A 23892-nucleotide genomic window follows, 5' to 3' on the forward strand; every position below is an offset into this window, starting at 1 on the left:
TGAGACTAATGCGGATGCTTTCCACCCGCAGTGCGGGTCCATCCATCCGCACTCAGTACTTAGAAAATTCAGACCAACACAGAATTGCATGAGTGCGGATGTACCCACCCGCACTGCGGGTCAATCCCATCCGCACTCAGCCTATAAAGTTTCAAAATCTCGAAATTTCGACGCGGTTTCGATTCATACTTAATTTACTTATTTAGGGGAACCTTAATTAAGGTTTAAACTTCTATTTTGTTAATCATGATTTATCGATTCTTTCTTTTAAATCATTTGAATTTAATTCTTAAATTTTCGTAACGTAACAATAAGTATTTATATCTATATAGTAAACAATGTTATAATTTTTACATAACTGCTTGTGGGGACCTAAATTGTCATAATGTTGTAATTGGATCCCTCCTCTTTTTACATATGACACTGAAAGTATTAATATATAAGTATTTAAAGTATTTATATCTATGCACTGAAGTATTTATTTTTATGAGGTCAACTATTTTTGTTAGAGAAATGTTGACGTGGAATTAGTGCCGAGGCTTTGAAAGGGCACTGCTGGGATTTTAGAATAATAATTAGTTGAGACTATATAATATCTTTTTAGAATAATAATTAGTGAACACAATATAATTAGTGGGGACCATAATACATTATTCCTCTAAATGCAGTTACTATTGTGCGGGTACTGTAGCGCGGGTACAGAAATGATTATTCTTAAAAATATAGGTGAATAAAAATTTAATTTGATTTTAAAAAATCAAATCGAGTTGAACTGAAATAGAATAAGAACCGAAGTAACAAATTGAAGTAAATTTCAGTTTGTTCGGTCAAACCGAAATAGGGTATTAATTATAAAAATAAATATCTTTTTGTTAATATTTTGAATTCTTTTAAAGATAGATTTAAAAAAAAGTTGGTTTGGTTTAATTGGTTTTAAATTGAACCAAACAATATTACATTATGTTGTAATTTTTGAATTTTTGAATTTTTTAAATGTTTGATTCGGACGGGTGATGAGTTCAAAATATTTGATCGGTTTGATCTAACCGGTTTTAAAATTTCTAAATCGAACCAAACTATTAAACCGGTTTTAAAATTGAACCGAAGCAATCTATTCAACTGAAAAAACGAAACCATTTAAACCGAACTCCCTCAGTTCGGCTTAAAATCAATTAAACCGAACCCGATGAACACCCTACATGTGAGAATGAGAATTGAGTGCTATCAAAATCGAATTAGGGAATTAAATCATGCTAATGCCATGCAAAAAATTATATATACCGAAATGCTAGCTCTCTCCGAAATTGAATAATTTGGTGCCTTTTAATTTTGATAAGTTCATTACGAATTGAAAATTAATGTTATATCTTATTAATATGGACCGGTTGCATGACGACCGGTTGCATGAGCACACATAAACAAATTAAATCAATTTCACAAAGCACAAATATAATTTGAATAACTAAATTAATATAGTTATCAAGAGTAATAGATTGGATCCACACTTAATTTCTATGAAGAATTAATGTTCCAGCTTTCGAAACAATCAAGTAAAAGACGTTTTTATCAGTTTAAACAAACAATAAGAAAATAAAGAAAAATAAGTAAAACATATATCTATGTTTCTCTAATATTTTCGATTCTTAATTATACGTTCAAGTATGTGTCTACGCGCGCATGCACCTCGCGCTTATCTTACAAAATCTGTAAGTTAATTAATTGTGCTCGGACTCATCAGTGATCAGCAACGCCAACTTTAATAGCGACAAATATCATGCCTCTAAATTTTAATTATCTAGTCGGTTTTGTATATTCTATTTGTTACCTTTCCTTTGTAACCTCTTCCTTCTGGCATTATCTTCAAAAGTCAAAACGAAACTTCACTTTTTATAGTAAGATGCTGGTGAAGGCGATCGAATACCAACATTTCCCAACGTTGTAAGTTGCACAAGTAGAGAGACCAAACATTATACAATAGCGTGCTCCAAGTGCATGCAAAAACTGTATAGAAAGAACGGCTAGTTTTTAATGCATATTTATTTTGGTTGCCATTCATCTCATCTGCGGACTGCGGTCTTTTATAAGTGCATGCACTCGCATAGTCGCATAGTCGCATGCGCACAGAAACATTATATTATAAAACACAGACATACATACATACTCTTGACTCTTCCCTCTCTCTCTGTTTCTCAAAACAAGCTAGCACACCTGAACAGAAAGAAATAGAAATAGAAATGGAGACGGACATAACTGGGCGCTCAGCCTTGGTGCCACCCCAAATTCCCACCTTGTACTGCCCTGCAACAGGGATTTATACGAGCAAGCACCCCAAGAGAGCTATCCCATTGGAAGCAAATCTCGATTTGGTCTCCTTTCTCTTCTCTCACCGCCACAGTGGGGACCAAGCCCTGGTTGATTCCCATACCGGAGACTCAATTTCTTATACCAGTCTCCAGTCATTGGTCGATTCCTTCGCTTATGGCCTTCAAAACATGGGAGTTGGTAAAAACCACGTGGTTATGATTTTATTGCCGAATAGCATTCTCTTTCCTGTCGTGCTGTTAGGTGTTCTACGAAATGCCTCTGTGGCAACCCCCATGAACCCTATCAACACCATAAATGATATCAAGAAGCAACTCGACTCCTCCGGTTCAACCTTGGTGCTCACCTCCATTGAAAATGTGCCAAAAATCCAGTCTCTGGGAGTTGGCGCAATTGCAATCCCTCAAACTTTAAATTATGACCCCCACACTTTTCCAACTTTCAACACAATTATCAATTCTGACGTGCCCAAAAATGCACCCAAACCCAAACCCAAAATTAAACAATCCGACCCAGCCGCTATCCTTTACTCCTCAGGCACCTCGGGCCCATGTAAAGGGGTCGTTATAACGCACCAAAACCTCATCTCCATGGTCGAATTATTCGTCAAGTTCGAGGCCTCTCTATACAAGGATGACAGTTGTAAGAACGTGTACCTGGCACCGATACCAATGTTTCATATCTACGGCATGTCTCTTTTCTCAATCGGACTTCTTTCTCTGGGTACAATGGTTGTGGTCATGAAGCGCTTCCAGGCCAAAGAAGCTGTCAGAGCAATTGAGCGGTACAGAGTTACGCATCTCCCGACTGTGCCCCCAATAGTGGCTGCTCTCATACGGGCAAAGCGGGATCTTGGGTGTGATTTGGGTTCCCTCAAGCAAGTAGCATGTGGGGCCGCGCCGGCCAGCCAGAAATTGATAAACGACTTTTTAAGGGTTTTTCCTCATGTGGATTTCATTCAGGTATTTTCCATATATATATATATATATTATTATTTTTTTGTATTTTATCGATCGTATAATAAAATTTAATTTAATTTTGAACTCAACTTATGAAATGTGAAGAAAATGCTATAATTCGGGAAATAACAGATAATTATAGCAGATTTAAAACCGACTAGATAATTAAAACGAAAGAAAACCACAGCCTGTAGAAATTGTTAGGTCCATATTTTTACAGGATTATAGACTGATGAAAAAAATTAAGGTTCACTAGTTATTTTCTGGACCACATTTGCCCTCTAAAGAAGCTTCGGCCTTTTGTTGTCTTGGTTTTTGTGGTCTTGTTTTAGAAGCTCTTTATGGGCCTTATATTAATACCGGCCTCAAGCTATTATTTGGGCCCAATTAAACTAAATTATTTTTCTGATTTCAGTACCTCTTGTTATGCTCCGCAGCCACAGAAGTTTGTCATTGTTTTTTCTTTACTTAAGGTCCTTAAACAGCAACAGAACAATAAAATGCTACTAAATTTTTATTTTGGCATTTGTGTATGAATATTTATTCTGTTCTTTTCTTTTCATGATATTTTGAAATGAATACCCTGGAAAAAAATATATATGATCCAACAAATGAAAAAAAACAAAAACAAAAAATCATATGAGACCGAACAAATGAATAACAATCTTTCAATCAACATTTTTGTAAAAGAGTTAGAAGCATAAAAATCATCAACTTGCCATATCCAACAAGGTATCCAAAATAAAAATTTGCAGTTACCGTACCATCATAGCAATAACTTATTGAGTTTGAAAATCTTTGCATCAGGGTTATGGCATGACAGAGTCAACTGCAGTTGCCACACGCGGTTTTAACACTCCTAGTTGCAAGAAGTACACTTCTGTAGGTCTACTTGCACCAAATATGGAAGCAAAGATCATTGACTTAGAAAATGGGAATTGTTTGCCCCCTGGCAGTCACGGTGAATTACTTCTGCGTGGACCCGCTATCATGAAAGGTTTTTACTATGTCTAGCAAATGTATGGGTTCATTCGGGTCAAATCTGGTTTGGTTCATTTATCAGCCAGTAAACCAGGTTCAGTTTCTAATTGTGTTCCATTTTGAATGGTTTTTGGGTTATGGGTTTCGGACTTACTTTGGGTCAAGTTGATTTTGGCAGTTTTAATCTCATGATTGCCAAGATAAGCATAAGAGCCCTATTGATTTGATCTAGCCTCTATCTGGTTTTGGTCTGTATTGGTTTCATGTTATGTGACTTAACTAAAACCATTATTGATGCTCCGGATGGTGCAGCAAAAAGAATGCAAAATGAAAACCTGAAAAGGCAAATTTATAATTCTTCTCTGTAAATTAACTTTTTTTTTCTCTCTCTTCCTAAAATATTTGTAGGGTATTTAAACGATGAGAAGGCTACCTCAGAAACAATTGTAGATGGTGGTTGGTTAAGAACTGGAGATCTAGCCCATTTTGATAATGAAGGTTACTTGTACATACTTGACCGATTGAAAGATACAATAAAATACAAGGGCTTTCAGGTACAATTTTTATTTTTGGAATTTGTTAAGTACAACGAGAAAATAATTTATGTTAATCAATACTTGTTAGTTGTTACCTCAAGTTTGAAATTAAGAAACTCATCTCAATTGATGCACAATTTATCCTAATTATCATATAATTAAGGCATAATTCAAGCTATAAACTCTTTAATTATGCTTCAATTTACCCTGAACTGTGATTCCTCCCTCACTACATAATGTTGAGTAATAAGTAACAGTGCAGTGGCAATCTGGTACCCAACAGAGACTAAATATAGATTGGTAGTACCACGCCAACCACAGTCTATTCTGATGATGTTCTGCTGTCTGCTTTATAGTACTGCCGTATTCTGTTACTAAACAGTAGAATTATGTTTCTCTTTCTAGAAGGTATAATCTGATACATGACGAACTACATTAGATGCATGAATTTTTGTTTCTTTGTTTACACAGATAGCTCCAGCAGATCTAGAAGCATTGTTACTCGTTCATCCTGATATAGCTGATGTAGCAGTTACATCGTGAGTGTAAACTTTAAACCCAAACCTTACTTAAATTTTGTAAAATGGTAATCATTGTTTTTGTTTATATATTACAGGGAGGAAAATGAAGAAACGGGAGAAATACCGGTAGCTTTTGTTGTGCGGAGAAGTGGGATTTCTCTTTCTTCTTCTCAAGTTATGGATCATGTCAATAAACAGGTGAATTATATGTTTGTTATTTTTGAATTATATAATTAAGTGGCCCTATCAGGTTCAGGTGTGTTTTTTTTTTTTTCTCTCCCTTTTACAATTACTTTAATTTGTAACATAGTATGAAATAAATTTTTCAAAAACATTGATATTTATCAAACTGGCATCAACATCAACTTAACACATTTCATTCTAGTGCAATTTTATGTTGCCATCAACATTTTCTTAAAGATAAAAAAAGAAAATGTCGGCATTAGGTGTGGCATTTAAGAGTAGTAAAAGAGATTTGAAAATTTTTAATGTCTTAATCTTTCCTTTTCCACCTTTAGACAGTGCCATCCTTATCAATATCAGACAATTTGAAGTGCATGTATCATTTATAAAGTCAAATTTGATAGAGAACCTTTTTCATATATACCATGCCTAAGATATTTTTTCATATTTTTGAACCTTTTTTCAGGTGGCTCCTTACAAGAAAGTGAGAAAGGTGGTTTTTGTGGATTCACTTCCAAAGTCACCAACAGGAAAGGTACTAAGAAGGTTGTTGAAGATAAGTCGTCCAAATTCTAAAATTTGAATCTTTTTAACTGAACATAACAACCTGCAAATTAATTAAGGGACGGAATATAAAAAAAAAAAACAAATATTTGCTATCTCTATCTGTTTGTCGTACGTTCGAAGCTGACTTCTCACCTGCAATGAGATATATTTTTTGTAATGTAATTCTGTTGAAAATATAATTAATTTGGAGTTCTCGAACCTGAGAACATATATATATATATATATATATAGGAAAAGGAACCATGTGAAGAATATTCTTTTTTTTTTAAATTTTTTTATTGAGGTGCCCTGCTAAGATTTGTTGAATTTTTCCTTAAAGCAAGCATACTTTACAAAACATGCAAAGAGTGTGAAATCAGAACAGGTTACAGGTATATTCTTCCGACAATGGTCGAACAACCGAAATTAAATTAATGATACGGCGAATTTTTGTTAAGTGAAAGATGATAATTTTCTTTTTTTCTCTCTTTTTGAGTCTCCGTCTCTGACTGCTTTAATTCTCTGAACAGAATCTGTTTGAGCATGCATTACCGTCATGCTTTTAGTTTTAGAGGCAAGCTTACTTTACTTTTAAGTTTTAACCGCTTGATATATATTATTTAAAAAGAATTAATCATCATAAACCAGAGGGCAGAGGGCAGAGGGCAGAGGGCAGAGGGTAGAATAATTAATTAACCAGAGGAGCTTCTAAATTGAGACCCTGCGAGTCACTGCGATATGGAATTTACGCAACAAGTCAGTGACAAGGTTTCATAAAATAAATTGAGACCCAGCAACGTAACTTTCACTGAATCGATCACGATGCCAAATTGCCAATAGAATAAATATGGAATCTAGTAAATGTAAAACGTTAACGTACGTTATATATACTAGTCGGCAACAAGCAACAAGTAACAAGTAACTCAACGCAACGCAACGCAACGCAATTAGCTAGCTAGGAGGGCTTTGGATGAGGAAATTAATAGCAGTATATATGCACAGTATGCATGTCTCATCCCCTCTAACTCTTAACTCTAACTCTAACTCTAACTCTAACTCTAAGGAGTAATTAAGGAGTGGTTCAACTAATTAAATAAAGTTCATCAGCACCAGCTGTGAGCTGTCCAGGCGTCAAGCACCCATCTCCGTCGCATGTACTAATTAATTAATTAATGTCCATATCCTTCCTTTCCTTGGTCAATGAAATTAAATATATATATCTACTGACTAGATCACTAGACTACTGATGTTGTTGTCGATGGGATGGATTAGTTTTAAATATATTTCAATTTTTAATTTAATGTTTCGGAAACGCACAAGACATACAATACATATTTTATTTCACCAAGCTGCTTCTGCTTCATCTTTCCCTTTCATGTTCACATTTTATCTAACCTAATTTCTACATTAGTGGACACGCTCGCTCTCTCTCTCTCTCTCTCTCTCTCTCTCTCTCTCTCTCTCTCTCTGCCTTGTTTTTTGCCGACAAATTATTTCTAAGAATTTTCTGTAACGTAAAGTATGTTTCAAACTTAGAGTAGCAGGCATAGTGACAAATGAATTATTCGGGTTCGGTTCGGCGAGATCAAAAATTCATGATTCGGGAATAATTCAGATATAATTCGGGAATGATTCGGAATTATTCAGAGCAGAAATCTCAGTCCTATAAAGGAGCAAAAAAAAAATATTCTTGGAAAAATTTGGAAAAAAATCATGAATAATTCGGAAAAAGTTCATAAAATTCGGGAATTATTCGGGTTTAATTCGGTCAAAGTTCGGTCAACTGAATAATTCGGCGTTCGGTTCGGCATTATCCCAAAAAAGAATTAAACGGGTATAATTCGAGTATAATTCGAGTATCTTGTCACTATGGTAGCAGGTAACACAGCGTTCAGCACTTCAGGAGTTCAGGTTAGCGGACTGATCAGTACAATTGAATTGGATGACTTAAAATTGGTTTTTTTTTTTTAATTTTGCACGAATCTCAAAACACATACTGCTCCCTGTGTCATCCTGAGCTAGCACCGGCCGAGAGTAAATTTGAGCCATCTATTTCAATTGTGTCATGTCCGCTCACAACAACAAAGTAGACACTTTTTGCGAAAAAAAAATCGCATTTGTGATGGTACTCCCTCACGCTACCTGAGAGGATACGATGAGTGTGTATCTTCTGAGATAACACCTCAAAATTATCACAAAAGGTTTCACAAGCAGTTTGAAGGCAACCATATCATCCGGAAAACGGGCTGTTATCTAGATAATAGTCCGTTAAGAGTCTTCTAAAAGTTTTTGGTTAACAATTTCTACGTGGAATGTCATGAATTTAAAATCAGATAGCAAAAAAAAATACTTTGTAGTAACAACAAAGGTATGAAATTTGAAAGCTTGATTGCCATCTTTCTTCAATAAAAAAAATAAAATAAAATAAAAATTCTAAAAGTTGATTTCTTGAGTCCTTATATTATTTTAGATCACATCAGCAATTTTTTATTATAGAAGGAAGGACGAGAGCCAAAGAAATAATTAAACAGTGATTTATTTTAACATTATATATATAAAAAAGAGGAGTACAACATCGTACAACATCACTTTCGTGATTTTTAAAGTCCAAATAGTCGATCAAAACCGTTCAATATTATATCTATATTAAAATGTGCTTGGAGATAAAATTTTATATTTTTATGAATTTTTTTACTATTTATTAAATATTTTACAAAACTATTGTTTTTAGACAAATTTGGACCACTTTAAAACAACAGTTTTGTAAAATACTTAATAAATAATAAAAAAAATTCAAAAAAATATAAATTTGTTATCCAAGCACATTTTAATATAGATATCATGTTGAACTCTGAAAATCGCAAAACCAAATTGCTGTAAGATGTTGTAAGTGGATCCCTCCTCGTATAAAAATTATAACTTATGTTAAATTTCAGAAATTATAATAGAAATGTCACACGTACTTTTAGAAATTAAAAATAAATCTCAATAAGTCTTCTCTCCTAGTATATATTTATATATTAAGTAGTGAAATATCTGTTTTCTTTAGGGCTTGTTCGGAAATTACTGTTCACGTGGGGAAAAAAATTCACTCAGACTGAATTTTTTTTTCCCACGTGAACAGTAAAAATCAGTTCAAAAATTCTGCATTCCTATTCCTACGTGCACGCCGAACACGCCCTTAGATTGGTGAGTGTTGCATATGCAGTTTTTATTTTATTTTATTATATTTTGAGCTCGATTTTCAATTGTATAACTTAATTAATTTGTTTCCATCAAAGCGTATATGTGTAGATAATATTGAATGATATCAACGAATCAATTCTCCAAGTTCAAACAAGTTGGTGTTTTGAACGCAATAATGGCGTATTTCACCACCAAAGAAAACCCCTCGACAATTTCAATAATATTTTCAAAAGGGAAAATCAAACTAGAAAGATTGTTGACTTAACTATTGCTCTACATCTTTGCAATTAAAATTGCAATTGTCATATCAACATTTGCAATTTCTTTACAAGCAGGATGAAGATGCTTTTTTTTTTTTTTTGGCAGAAAACTCGTAGATAGTTTTATTAAAACAAAGTAGCTGTTACATAGGATTAGACAACAACTCCATGTTTGGTTGTAGCCTAAAGCTAAGGAGGCCTAAATTGGTTATTCCAACTTAGGTCGGTCTAAATTATTCATATTTGGTTGAGACCTAAAGTTAAATCATAACTTAAACTATTCCTTGTTTGGTTAGAGTTGGTGGAGGACTAAAGTTTTGAAAGCCTAAATTGGTTAATTATTTATAATAATATACTAATTATATAATATTAATATATTAATAATAACTATAATATATTATATATTATTATAAAATTTATTTAATATATTAATAATATAAAATATTTATTATAAATTAATAATAATATTAATAAAAAGATACTAATTATATAATCTTATTAAAAAAATTATTTAATATATTAACAAAATAAAATATTAATTATATAATTATATATTAATAATAATTATTAATAATAAGATACTAATTATATAATATTAATATATCAATAACAACTATAATATATTATAATATTATTATAATAATGATTTACTATATTAACAATATTAATTATTAATTATATGATTATATATTAATAATAATTATTAATAATAAGTTACTAATTATATAATATTAATATATTAATAATATCTATAAAATATTATAATATTATTATAATAATTATTTAATATATTAACAATATAACATATTAATTATATAGTTAAATATCATTAATAAGATACTAATTACACAATATTAATATATTAATAATAACTATAATATATTACAATATTATATAATAATTATTAATAAAAGAATATTAATTATATAATATTATTATAATAATTATTTAATATATTAACAATATAAGATATTAATTATATAATTATATACTAATAATAATATACTAATTATATACAAATAAAATATTATTATAATCATTTAAGTTAGGCCACGAGGTGGAATAAAAATTAAACCACCATGTGAGATGGTTTAATTTAGGCCGGCCTAAAGATTGGCTTATGCCATCTTAGTCCGGCTCAATTAAGGCACATTTGGTGGAATAACGAGGTATAAACTCCTTATTCCACCCTTTAGGCCACAACCAAACATGGTGCAAGTGTCTGTGAAAAACACACAGCTAAACAAAACAAAAAACGCACAGGGGTACATGCATCATGTGGATGCAAATCGATCATCCTTGCTTGATGAAAGTGATAGGAGCCTAGCGATAGTGTCCTCTGTATGCATATCACAGCTGAGAAGGCACTGAATCCAAACTAGACCGGGAACTGAATCGACCGGACCAGGACAATCACCCATCAGCTGAACAAGCACTGAATCAAACCAGACTGGGAACTAAATCAACCAGTCCATGACAGTTACCTCCAAACAAAAAAAAAGTACAAAACACCACAAAACAACACAAAACATCATTATCACAACAACTGACATTTATTTCTCTGAACATTTATTCTAATATAAAATAACTATATGTACAACTCGTTCCACTCACTCTTCCATTGCCAAAGAGGGGACGAAGAGCTCAAAAGAAGATAAGAAAGAGCGAACCCCTGGTATTGGAAAATGCTTGAGTGCCCTTCGTCGAGTCTGTCCTTCCTTTCCTTAAAAATCCCAGAATGACAATGTGAAGAGCGATGACCAGATCCACGAAGTGGAAGAACCAAAGAATGGTTGCCAAATCCGCTATATAGAAGCATCGGCTCGAATGACAACGGAGGAATGAGCAGTGGCTAGATCCACTAGGCGGAAGCACCAAAAACAATAATCAAATCCATCAGAAAGAAGCACAGACTCAAATGAAAAAAAGGTGAAGATGAAGAAGGTAGAAAGAAAGTGGAGGGGGGGAGAGGGGAGATGGGGGAGGGGGGTTGCGGAGGCCTTATCGCCATAGCGAATTTTTTCGCTTGGCTCGTCGCCCTTAAGTGTCACCGCTCAGGATGAAGATGTTATTGCACCTAAAATATATATAAAATGCTACGATCCAATTTGCTGAAAACAATAAAATAAAATAGAAAATAATTTAATTTCTATTTTATCGCTTGAATAAATACAATAACTTTGCTTAGATAACACAAACACACAACTGTACGAATAAAAATAAACGAAAGATAAAAAATTAGATAGTTTCATTATAAATTAATGAAGGAAACAAATATCATTTTATTAAAATTGAGATTAAAGACTTCTTCTTCCTCCTCAAAGTCTTTATTTTCAAATAAATTGGGATAGACTAGAAATGAAATCCAACTGGAATCAGCAACATAAGAACTTCTCAGGAGGTCATCCATTTTAATACTACGACTATCCAATTCGTGAGGGTTTTATTTTCATAAAGATGTAATTTTTTTTACCGCTAATTCGTCAAGTCTATCACGAACTCTTTTTTTTTTTTTGACTTGGAATATGCTGTGTAGAAACTACACAGAAGGAGTTAAAATTGAGATCAAAGACGAAGAAAAATATTTTGGAATGGTTTTTTCTCGCTGAAAACCTTTTCACCTATGTCACCATGAATGGATAAGATTTTTAACTTGTGTGGGTCTCTATTTATGATGGATTTTTTTTTGGGAAAATATTTTTATTCCCCATCTCCTATCCCCCATGGCCCCATCTATCCCTATCAAATAGTCAACCTACACCTCCAATTTATTAACGATGGCCCACATATTTTCTCCCGTCAAACAATATTGGTGCTGTTTTGTTTGATTTCTCAAGTTACAACTATACATGTGTCCGTGTGACCTTCTGTGTTAAAACTCCCAATTAGTTAACTCCCCACTCGCAACACGAAAATCAGTAGAGTTACACAACAAATATTTCATGTACAATTTTTAAAATGGTGAAATACAGATTAGTAGAATACGAAAAGCGTGGTCGTCAAAACTTTTGATATGGTGAAATACGAAAAGTAGTATTGGTCAAATTTTTTGCTGAGGCCTATGTGATATATTAATTGCAGATTAGTATTTCTGTAATTTGAACGCCTTTCTATGTGATATATCATATATCAGTTTTGTAGTTTTTTTATAATTAAAATGCTCTGCTCATTTTTGTCAACAAAAAAGACATGTTTTATTTAGTTTTTTCGATTGCTTCTTTTTAATTTTATTTATTTGTAAATCGCATAAGGGTGCACACGGATCGGATAGTGGTAAAGCCATATCCGTGTTTTTATTTTTTAAATATAGATACAAATCAGATATTAGATGGATATGAATCGGATATCAGATACCTGTGAATATATAAATAAATATTTTCATAATATATATATATCTATATATAGAGAGAGAGAGAGAGAGTGACTAATATGCATTTGGTAGCATATGGGCCGATATGCATACGGTCCAAATTTGAAATTTCAAATTCCAAAAAGTCGATCTGAACCATTCATCTTGTTCTCCATATTAATATGTGCTTGGAGACCAAATTTTACATTTTTCTGAATTTTTTACTATTTATTAAGTCACTTTGAAAATTGTTGATCCAACGGTGGCTACTGATTTTACTGTTTTGTTAAGCCACCATTGGATCAACAATTTTCAAAGTGACTTAATAAATTTGCTTCATAATTTCTCTCTCGAATGGAAGAATTCTACTCTAATTGGATTTCGTGCCTGACACAGCAAGGTCCATAAACTAAAATTTTGAGGAACTTGAATTTACGGTTATTTTAGAAATATGTTAGGTACCTTAGGTATGAATACTTACATTACGAATGTATAAATATTTGCTTGATGTTGTATGAATACTTGTATTCTAGATTTTTAAAAATTGTTGTATCGTCATATTTGTATTGTATCTGTATCGTATCTGATATGATATCCGTACATGTATTCATGCAACATAGTCTACAACGTAAATATTAGTACATAAATACACATGTGTGAATACTTTCCATATTACGTATTAATACAATCAAGCACCAATAGAGTAATTTGTAAAAAATGTTAAATTAGGGAAAATTGTGAGATTGCCACTACAAAACCTTGAAATTGTGAGATTGCCACTATAAACTTCAAAATTGTGAGATTGGCACTACAAAACCTCTTAAATTCTGAGATTGCCATTCTGATACAATTCTTATACTTTTTTTATTAAAAATAATATGAAAAATTATGTTTTAAATACATATTTCTGTATTTCTAATTTTACCATTCATACAATTAATTTGTTATTTTCCATCGCATGCCTCCAGTTCAAATTCGCCTCCTCTTCAAATTGTTTCTCCGTGCTTCTCCGTGTGATTCCTCCTCTTCAGTCCAGGCGAGAGGAGGAGGAGGCGATTTGAGGATATCTACGATTTGAGGGTTGATGAAGGGTATCTGCGATTTGAGTCGTCTCCCTGGCGAGAGGTTGATGAACGGTAATGAAAGTTAGGGTTCGTGAGTTTAGTAGTGCAAGCCTCGTCTCCCTGGTGAAAGAGTAGGGTTCATATGTTTTTCTGAAGAGGGGTATTTCAGTCATTTTTTTATTTTTATTTATTAACATAATTAATACAATATTAATGGCAATCTCACAATTTCAAGGTTTTGTAGTGACAATCTCACAATTTTTCCTATTAAATTAAGATACTTTTCAACGTAACAATTCATACTTCAGTTATAAGTATGAATACTTACATTACGAGGTATGAATATTTACAATAATTGATATTAATACTTTCAAACACTTGATACACAAACTATTCACACTTGCATGACAATATATGAATACTTGCAATACTTGACATTAATACTTTCAGACATCATCGAGTGTCATGTGAAAAAATTTGATAGAATTTGTTAGATACAAATACTTGATACATGAACTATTCACACTAGCATGACGATGTATGAATACTTGCAATACTTTATATTAATACTTTCAGATATCATCCAGTGCCATATGAAAAATATATATAATTTGTTAGATACATATACTTGATATATGAACTATTTACACTTACATGAGGAGATATGAATACTTGCATACTTTATATTAGTACTTTCAAACGTCATCTGATGTCAAAAGAACAAAAAAACTATTGATAAAATATTTTAGGTAAAACGCTTGATACATAAACTATTAACATTTGCATGACAATGTATAAATACTTGCAATATTTGAAATTAATATTTTCATACATCATCCCGTGCCATATGGAAATAAAAATAAAAATTTCATAGATTATGTTAGTTACTTACACTTGATATATGAACTATTTATACTTGCATGATGATATATTAATACTTGCACTATTTAATATTAATATTTTCAGACGTCATCCAGTGTCATATGAAAAAAATTGATAAAATATGTTAGGTACAAATACTTCATACATGAATTATATACACATGCATTATGAGATATGAAGATTTGATCGAACAGGTATGAATATTTGCTCGACAAGATATTAATACTTATACGATAAGGTATTCATGATGATGTATGAATACTTGAACGACGGACAACTCGAAAGTACGTCGTCATGGATCTCATTTGAAAGAGAAAATTACATAGAAGACGTCCATGGTTTTAGATTTGCAAATTTCCTCACAGATCGTCAAAAATATTGACGAGATTGAACGAAAAAAAAAAATTCAACTCTAAAAACGTGTAAAAGATGTGTGTGTGAGGTGCCAGTTTTTTTTTTCGAAATACTTAGTATCGTAGGTATGAATACTTGATATATTATATATTAACACTTGCGCACATAGGTATCCATATATTTGCACACGTCAGTTATAAAATCTATCAAATATTAAGTGGTCCCTAAGTAATTAATGGTTCTCACAAATAGTTATTGACTGAAGGATGAATGAGAGAAATTGACTGGAGATAGTTAGTCGATTCCTTTCTCTTTTTTTTTAAAAAGACTGATAGAAGCCTATAAGTATGATAGATATGTTAACCGTTAAAACCGAGACGCGTGCATCCAAAAATTTGGGCAAAGATTTTAACATAGCAATTTTGACTTCATGCAGCACACTGATCATCCGGATGACTGTTTCAAATCGATAGTGGGTGCGCTGTACGACGTCAAAACTCCTCTGTTAAATTCGTTACCCAAAAGTTTCTTATTTTATGTTTAGCTTGAGATGGCGTGGACTGAATTGGTAATTTCTAGATGCATACATGGGCCAATAAAGTTTTTTAAGAATATTTTTTCCTTCTTTGAAGATTTAAGAAAATAAAAAAGTAGATGAACTTCACAAGAGTTGTATGAAACCGTGCAAAAAACATCATTGTATTTGTATGTAACATATAATTCGGACGTTATCTGTTATTATTAAATTATATTGATCTATGATAAGTTAAAAAGGAATATTCTTAAATCGGTAAAAATGAATTACAATACTATATATATATATATATAGGGTTAATTTCTCACATACCCTCAAAGAGTTCTTTAATTTCTTATTTACCCCTTAACACTTGAATATATCTCATTTGTCCCTTAACTCTTACAATTCTTTCTTTTTTACTCATAGAGTTAATTATCCATTGTTAAAAAAAATAAGTTCCCATTATAGCCTTGTGTGGACCCTCTAATCAAACAGTCTATGGGCCCTCTGATCAAAGAACATTTGTTTCTTAACGAATCCTGATCGATGAATTAAAATTTCTTAATCTGCACCGTTTAAATATATAAGTCAACCCTTCTAATTTGATGGAAAATAAATTTCACATGCTTCTCACGTGCAGAACCTGACGAAACCTGATTCTGGTTAAAATAGTTGCATATTCTGCTCTTTGTATATCTTTAGCTTTAATTTATACTCATTCTTTGCTTGAGCCTAACAGAGCACCAAATACCATTTGACATTGATAAAAAGTCTTCCTTAAAGCCTCCTAACAGTCTTTGAATAATTACATTGAAAAAAATTTGAGATCCTAATTTTCTTTTGTTTGAAAAACTTTACTGGTACTCCACTGCTCTATGTTGAGATCTGCCCAGTATTTCATGTTGCATATATAAAAAAGAGAGATCTATATGCCTCTATATATCAAGAAACACAAAAAAACCTATCAAATATCTAAATCAAAGTTAGCTCTAACAATTCATCATCCATTATGTTATGCTTATCCATGAACGTCGTTGAGAAGAGTATTGCTGAAAGTTAGATCAGTGTCGTCCTTGAAACACAAGTTCTGCATATAAGTAAGAAAAAAGTTTACTTGAATTAGGAGAACAACTACAGTAACTTCAGAAATCAAAAGGGAAGCTTCATATTTAGTAATATTCAGTAATAGTCAAGATATGACTTGTAGAATCCTGAAACGGAAAATCAATTTGTTTCTTAACTTGTAGAATCCTGAAAACCAGAAAACAGTGGTCATCTTGACATTTTTCAAACATAACTTCTATTTAATGCTTATAATTTAAAATTCAAAAATTGTGTTTCCTTTTAGAACAATTTGCAGAGCTTATGCTCCAACTCGGTTCATTCATATTCAATAAACCTATAACAAGATATGGACTCTTAAAGTGGCTATCCTGAGCATTTCTATTAACAGATGAAAACCATTTTAAAAATCAAATAAAATTTATTTTTACTAGATAAAATTCCATGTTTTACCATAGATAAAAAGCTAGAACTCTTGTAGAAGCTTGAATAAGCTTGTTGTGCATGTCATCTTCTTCAATTCATATTTCATCTTTTTCTTACCCCCTACAAAACTGTTATATAAAGATCAATGCACTTAACATAATAAGCAACAAAAATTTCAATTTTCCAGTAATCAATTTAATTCTTATACTATGAAGATATCCAAAACTCATAATACTGTTAAGAAAATTAAAGTCTCACATAATTGATTACTAATGGAGCCTTTTTATTCTTCGTTTTGTGTTAATACTTTAGATGCATCATATTCATATCTACCCACTGCATAATTGCAAGAGATCGAAGCTTTACAGTATAACTAACTGTTCTAGTACACCAAATTGATTTGGTCCCACTATTATTTTAGCATAGTAAACCTTAGCAAACAAGCAAAATTTAATTGATAGGTGAGAAAAACGATTTTCTGAAACAAAGCGAGAGAGCAGAAGGAAAGAGAATGGTTACTCCAATTACCAAACTAATTTTGCGGGGATATTGAATTTGTATCCTTTTTATTTGTCTATTTTGTCTTCATGTGTATTTGTCATAATGGAAGATATCGTTGTAGAAAGCAACAAAAGAATCTTACAGGAAGACCGTGGAAAAGATAAAACAAAAAATCAGATAATTTGCTGGAGAGGCGGGAGAGAGCAGAGCAAATTAAACAATAAGCGCTGAGAAGAACATCGACGAGTGCGCGAGAAAAGAAGGAGATGGATTGACTTCGGCAAAGGATATTTTTGTCATTTATTATTTTAACCATAGATTTAATCATGATTAATTTCAGAAATATTGAACAATGGATAAAAAAGAAACAATTATAAGAGTTAAGGGATAAATAAGATATAGTCAAGTGTTAAGGGGTAAATAAGAAATTAAAGAACTCTTTGAGTGTATGTGAGAAATTAACCCATATATATATATTAAGCTAAATCATGCAATAGTACACAGTAGATACATTGTTTATGAACCGTTATTAAGGACGTAGCCAGGATATTTACGACACAACTAAAAAGGAAATCATATATGATTGTAAAAAAAAAATTTACTGGTACAAGAGTTTTCACATAGATTGTTCAATTTAAAAGTTTTCATTTTTCAACATAACAAAATTATAATATCAAATAAAATAAGCAAGAAGTCAATATAATAAAAATGAACATAAAAATTTCAACTAATTAAGTCAAAAGAAGTTTATAACAAATATTATTTTACGTATAAAATCCAAATAATGAGTGGCCTTAGAGTGGAATTAATCATTAATTAGGTCCCTTCTTAAAGTATTTGTCGATTATCTGATGACAAATTTAAAGGAAGAAATTAAAATACAGGGTCAGACTGTCAGTAGTGTTCAATGAACAACGGTACTAGTGAGCTTGATACGGCAACACATGTCTCTCGCTCTCCTTCCCGATTCATTATTTGGACAAACAGCTTTGTGGTTAGCGAACTTGGGTTCGACCGTTTAAGTAAATTGGTTTTCAGTAATGGTAGGAATCAATTGGATCTTGTTAATTTTGAGCAAGGGCAGTGCAAAAATTGTTGGTCTGAAAAGCCCTCAGGGAGTGAGAGTGAATAAGGACTTTTTAAATTTTAATTTATAAAGTTCTAATGTGTCGTTTTTGACGAAAACTATAATAATTTTGTTCTAAACTAAAATATAAAATAAATAATACAGTTTAGAGACACTTGACACGATAGTTGTTTACAGAGTTTGGCACTAACGCCTACGTCTCCGAGACCCACGACCTTTGATATGGTACGCCTTTCTTTACCTAATAAGAAAGGAATATAAGGTAGAACCGGTGAGCCCTTACAATCTTCTGGAAAGTCACACGGTCCGAACAGGAGCACTAAAGACTCAAATAAAACAATCTGATTCGCGAGAATTTAAGGATTGCAAGGTGAGCACAAGGCTCGAGGTAGTAATTGATTTGATCATGTAGGATTACTCTAGAAGTTGTTGTATTGATTGTGAATATTAAAGTTTAAGTGCACAAGCAACAACAACTTTCTCTAGATCTGAAAATACGAATTATTGAAGTCGGGGGTGGCTAGAGTGTCTATCCAAACCTTGGGATAGCTTCTATTTATAGAGAGCTATAAAAAAGGAAGTGGTGCTGACCGTTGCAACAGTAGAGGGACCGTTACAACAATAGAGTAATTTGAACAGGTTTGGAGTACAACGGTAGAGGACCATTGTAACAGTCCTCACAATGGAAGTCTCTAACTTGCCAACCGTTGGGCGCCGGTCCTAATCGATTTAAACCGGCGTAGCTCGGCTGAGTTACCAATTTTACAACGATAGGCCTCACTTAAATCAGTCTCAAGCTTATGTTACCAATTTTACATATTTATTATCCTTAATCTTGAGTTAATTCTTCTGCTATCCAATATATTGTGTTTCATAACTACATCCTTGATGTTATATTGCAATTCATAATTCAACCTTGATGTATATTTATTGAATCTTCAGTTGTCATGAATCTGCACAAATTCTCAAGAAGAAAAATTATAAAATATAATTTATGTATGTTTTGCAAATCTAATCAAACAGACAAGTAGAGAGCTTCAAAAGCCAACAAGAATCATTATGGATCAAAAAATAAATAACATAAGGGTAAGGGAAGAAGAAATAAAGTATGGATTGGGAATTGAATTGGGTTGGCCAATGATAACCGAATCCAGTTTCAAAGATATAGACATAATTTATTTTTACACTGTCTAGTGTCTATTAATTTTTTTCTTTCCAAAAATACATTGCCTACTCATGTTATATAATAGTTCTGTCATTGACTGTTATAATGCCACTTCACTGTATTTTTCGATTTGTTTGGCTCTTAGTTATTAACTTATTATTATTTTAGTTTAGAACTCTGACCAAGATGAAATCAAATAAGGTGAATCATTAAACTTAATTATAACGATTCAAAAAATTTAGACATATATAGTCAAGTCAATGCAGCTAGCGGACTTGTCAAGAAATAACCCCCAATTTTCACACAAAGGTTATCAGCCATCTATTTTTCGATAATTTCTAAAAATAAATTGTTTTGATTGGCCTGACACGACAGGGGATCCAAGGACACGTTGACAGCTGGACTGGGTCCAAGGACACGTAGACACGAGACTCTCTCCCGTTTGACGCTTTCTCCATTGGATCAAGGCGCTCGTGAGACCTACGCCACGTGGGGTCCATTTTTCGGCCCCCCGCAATTGACTTCGATTCGATTCAGAATTTCAGATTGGTCTAGATTCACGGAAGCCAATCTGCTCCTTTTCTTGAGAAAAGGAGGACCCTCCTGTTTTTCAATCCGAAATGTTAAAAATCGATCAAACGGCTTTAATTATATTTTTCTTTTATATCAATATAATATATTAAAACAAATCAGATGTAATTGAACCCGTTTGATCGATTTTCAACGGTTCGGATTGAAGAATAGGAGGGTTCTCCTTTTCTCAAGAAAAGGAGCAGAGTTCATTCCTAGATCAATTTCATCCCTTCCAATTTATTTATTTATTTATTTATCACACGTATCTAAGGAACTAGCGGAGTATTTAATTATTACAATATTTTATATGACAATTATAATTCTAATTACATTGACTTGCTTAATTTAGTATTTTGTCGAAAAATATTACGCCAGGAATTGTTTTTCACCCAATTTTAGAAATATAAAAATAAAATTGCAATAAGGTAAATTATTTTAAAATAGTCAATAAATCACGCAGTTTGATTTTATAAAATTCATTATAAGTGAGAAGGCAATACAATTTTATCTGTCAACAGATTTAAATTATATTTCGCTGCAAGTGGTACTGGTACTGACAAACGGATGATTTAACTTGGAATACCATGCAATGCATATTAGTAGTTTTGGTTTTTGTACAAGTTGTAATAAAAAAATTGTGATGTAGCAGTGGCGGTGGCCGGTGGGTAATCTTCATTGTTTCCTCGTAGTACGCCGTACGCGATACTAATAAATAAAGACGGGATATGATAAAATATGAAGTGTGTGTGTGTGTTTTTTTTTATTATTGCACCCCACTTGATGTTAAAAATCACAAATTATTTCTCAATTTTGTAGGCTTTTCTTTCTCTTCTCTGTTTTTTCTCTATATTTTCTCCGATTTTATCCGTTTCTGGGGATTTTCGGTGACAAAAATTATACGAAAAGTATAACAAATGACTCGTTTCACAGGTAAACACAGAAGCTTCAAGCAGAAAATAGATGCTTGAAAGGTGCGTGGCAGCGTTTGACTTACACGTGGAATCAGGGACGGATCCAGGATTTTAATCAAGGGGTAGACACAAAATATTAACAAAAGTACAATTTTTCTGTAAGGTGAATAAGGAGGATCCGACTCCGCTGCTCTTCAAATTGAAGAGCAGGACCCTGCTATTTAAAATCTAACCGTTAAATTTTTTCATGCACGAATCTCAACACCGATGAACAGTTAGGTTTGAATAGCAGGGTCCTACTCTTCTATTTGGAGAGCAGCAGAGTTGATGGTATTTTTTTTTTCATTAGTTTACGAGTAAGGGTACACATTTGTTTCCTTTAGTTAGCCAATAAGTATACATATATACACACACACACACACACATGCTGTGGCTAATTTGCTGCCGGTAGCATTTTTGCCGGAGGTGCTGCCACTGTTTTTTCTATTTTTGATGTTCAAATGACAAATCTAAACCGTTAGATGTTTAATTTATATTATAATCTACTTGGAGACCAAATTTTACATTTTTTGAAATTTTTTTACTATTTATTAAGCTGGTTTGAAAACCGCTGATTTAAGTAAATTTCTGCAGCATTGAAATCAGTGGTTTTCAAACTAGCTTAATAAATAGTAAAAAAATTCCAAAAAATGTAAAATTTGGTCTCCAAGTAGATTATAATATAGATTAAACATCTAACGGTTTAGATTTGTCGTTTGAACATCAAAAAATAGAAAAAACAGTGACAGCACCGCCGGCAGAAATGCTGCCGGCAGCAAATTAGCCACAGCCTATATATATATATATATATAGAGAGAGAGAGAGAGAGAGAGAGAGTAGAACTAGGGTGCTCTTAAGCTCACCAAAGTTTTGGTGAGCTTAACTCTAAAACTCATCAAATCGATTTCATATGACGAATCCAAACCGTTGAAACGCCTACCTTACGTGTGATGCATCTACATGTGAAATTTTTAAATATTCGAATTAATTTAGTATAAAGTCAAGCGGTCAAAATTAGAAGGTTAATAAATTAATTTTAGTGCATTCATTTTTGAACATTTTTTGACCGCTTGACTTTATACTAAACTAATTCGAGTGTTTAAAAAATTCACATGTAGATGCATCACACGTAAGGTAGACGGGTTTCAATGGTTTGAATTCGTCATTTGAAATTGATTTGACGAGTTTTAGAGTTAAGCTCACCAAAACTTTGGTGAGCTTAAGAGCACCCTAGTTCTACTCATATATATATAGAGGAGGGTTCAAATGCCTCCATTTTTTGTGCCTTCATCATGCCTCTATTTTTAAAAACTTAAATAACTCAAAGTTTAAAACTTAAACGTCAAAATAAAACCGTTAGATGTAATCTATTTTATTTTCTCTATGTGCCTATAAAAAATTATCACATTTTGATTTTGCTTTTATATGAATCAATAAGTTGAAAAATCAACGTCTAGAAATTATCTACATTTGTATACATTTTTACAAGCTCAAGATGACAATCAAAACAAAGTTGAAATGCCATAATTTTTTACATGTGCATAGATAAAATGATATAGTTCATATTCAACGGTTTTATTTTGAATTTTAAGATTTAAATTTTGAGTTATCAAAGTTTTTAAAAATGGAGGCATGATGGAGGCACAAAAAATGGAGGCATTTGAACCCTCCTCATATATATAAGAACTATTTCTTATTCATTACTGCTAACTGACAATAAAAAACATATATAATAAAGTTTAATCTTACATTAACTTCACACCTTATATTAATACAATGAGATTGGTTTATAAAATATTTTATACATTTTTTTTTATAAATTATGACAAATTGATTTATACAACATTTTGTATAATTTTAATTAATAATTTATAACAGGTTGATATATATAATATTTTATATTGTTCTATTTAATTAATAATTTTAAAATAATAAAATTAATAATTATGATTTTTATTTTTATAATACCACTACATAATATGTTACATATTGTATGTTATATTTTAGGTTAGAATATAAACTATTATTTTCAATAATTATCTCTTTAACTAACTGATAAAAATACGATACAAAATAAGACTAATATTTAATAAATAAGAATCAAATACAGATAAAATTATACACGATTAATTTTATATGAATAGAAGTATAATGCCTCTACGACTCTATTTGATTTTAAATAAATAGAATACAGATTGGAAATTGTCCCTGCTCTATTCTACTTGGTACCTATTGTCAAATCCACCTCTTTATTTCTGGAATGCACGAATCTCAAAATCACTTATTTTTCATGCACGAATCTCAAAATCACTTGTTTTTCATGCACAAAGCTCTAAATAGATGAATGAATAGATTTAGAATAGCCGGTCCTGTGATTCCAAAGAATCACAGCAGATTTGTATCCCGTATGGAGGTATGATGTGCAAATATTTATCTATTATAAATTATTTTTAAGCAGTCGCCTTTCT

The 23892-nt window shown here is 32.0% G+C and overlaps 1 protein-coding gene across 1 annotated transcript; it reads left to right on the forward strand.

Moving 5' to 3' along the window:
• The first annotated feature begins 2119 nt into the window (after positions 1-2119).
• On the forward strand, positions 2120-6305 carry LOC144543833 (AMP-dependent synthetase and ligase family protein). The gene is made up of 6 exons (XM_078292265.1): positions 2120-3284; positions 4089-4278; positions 4671-4816; positions 5270-5337; positions 5415-5517; positions 5969-6305. The coding sequence occupies exons 1-6, from the start codon at positions 2235-2237 to the stop codon at positions 6083-6085; spliced, it is 1674 nt and encodes a 557-aa protein (XP_078148391.1). The 5' UTR covers positions 2120-2234; the 3' UTR covers positions 6086-6305.
• The last annotated feature ends 17587 nt before the right edge of the window (positions 6306-23892 follow it).

The sequence above is a fragment of the Carex rostrata genome, chromosome 25 (assembly GCF_964058835.1).
Source record: "Carex rostrata chromosome 25, lpCarRost1.2, whole genome shotgun sequence".
Classification (NCBI taxonomy): domain Eukaryota; kingdom Viridiplantae; phylum Streptophyta; class Magnoliopsida; order Poales; family Cyperaceae; genus Carex; species Carex rostrata.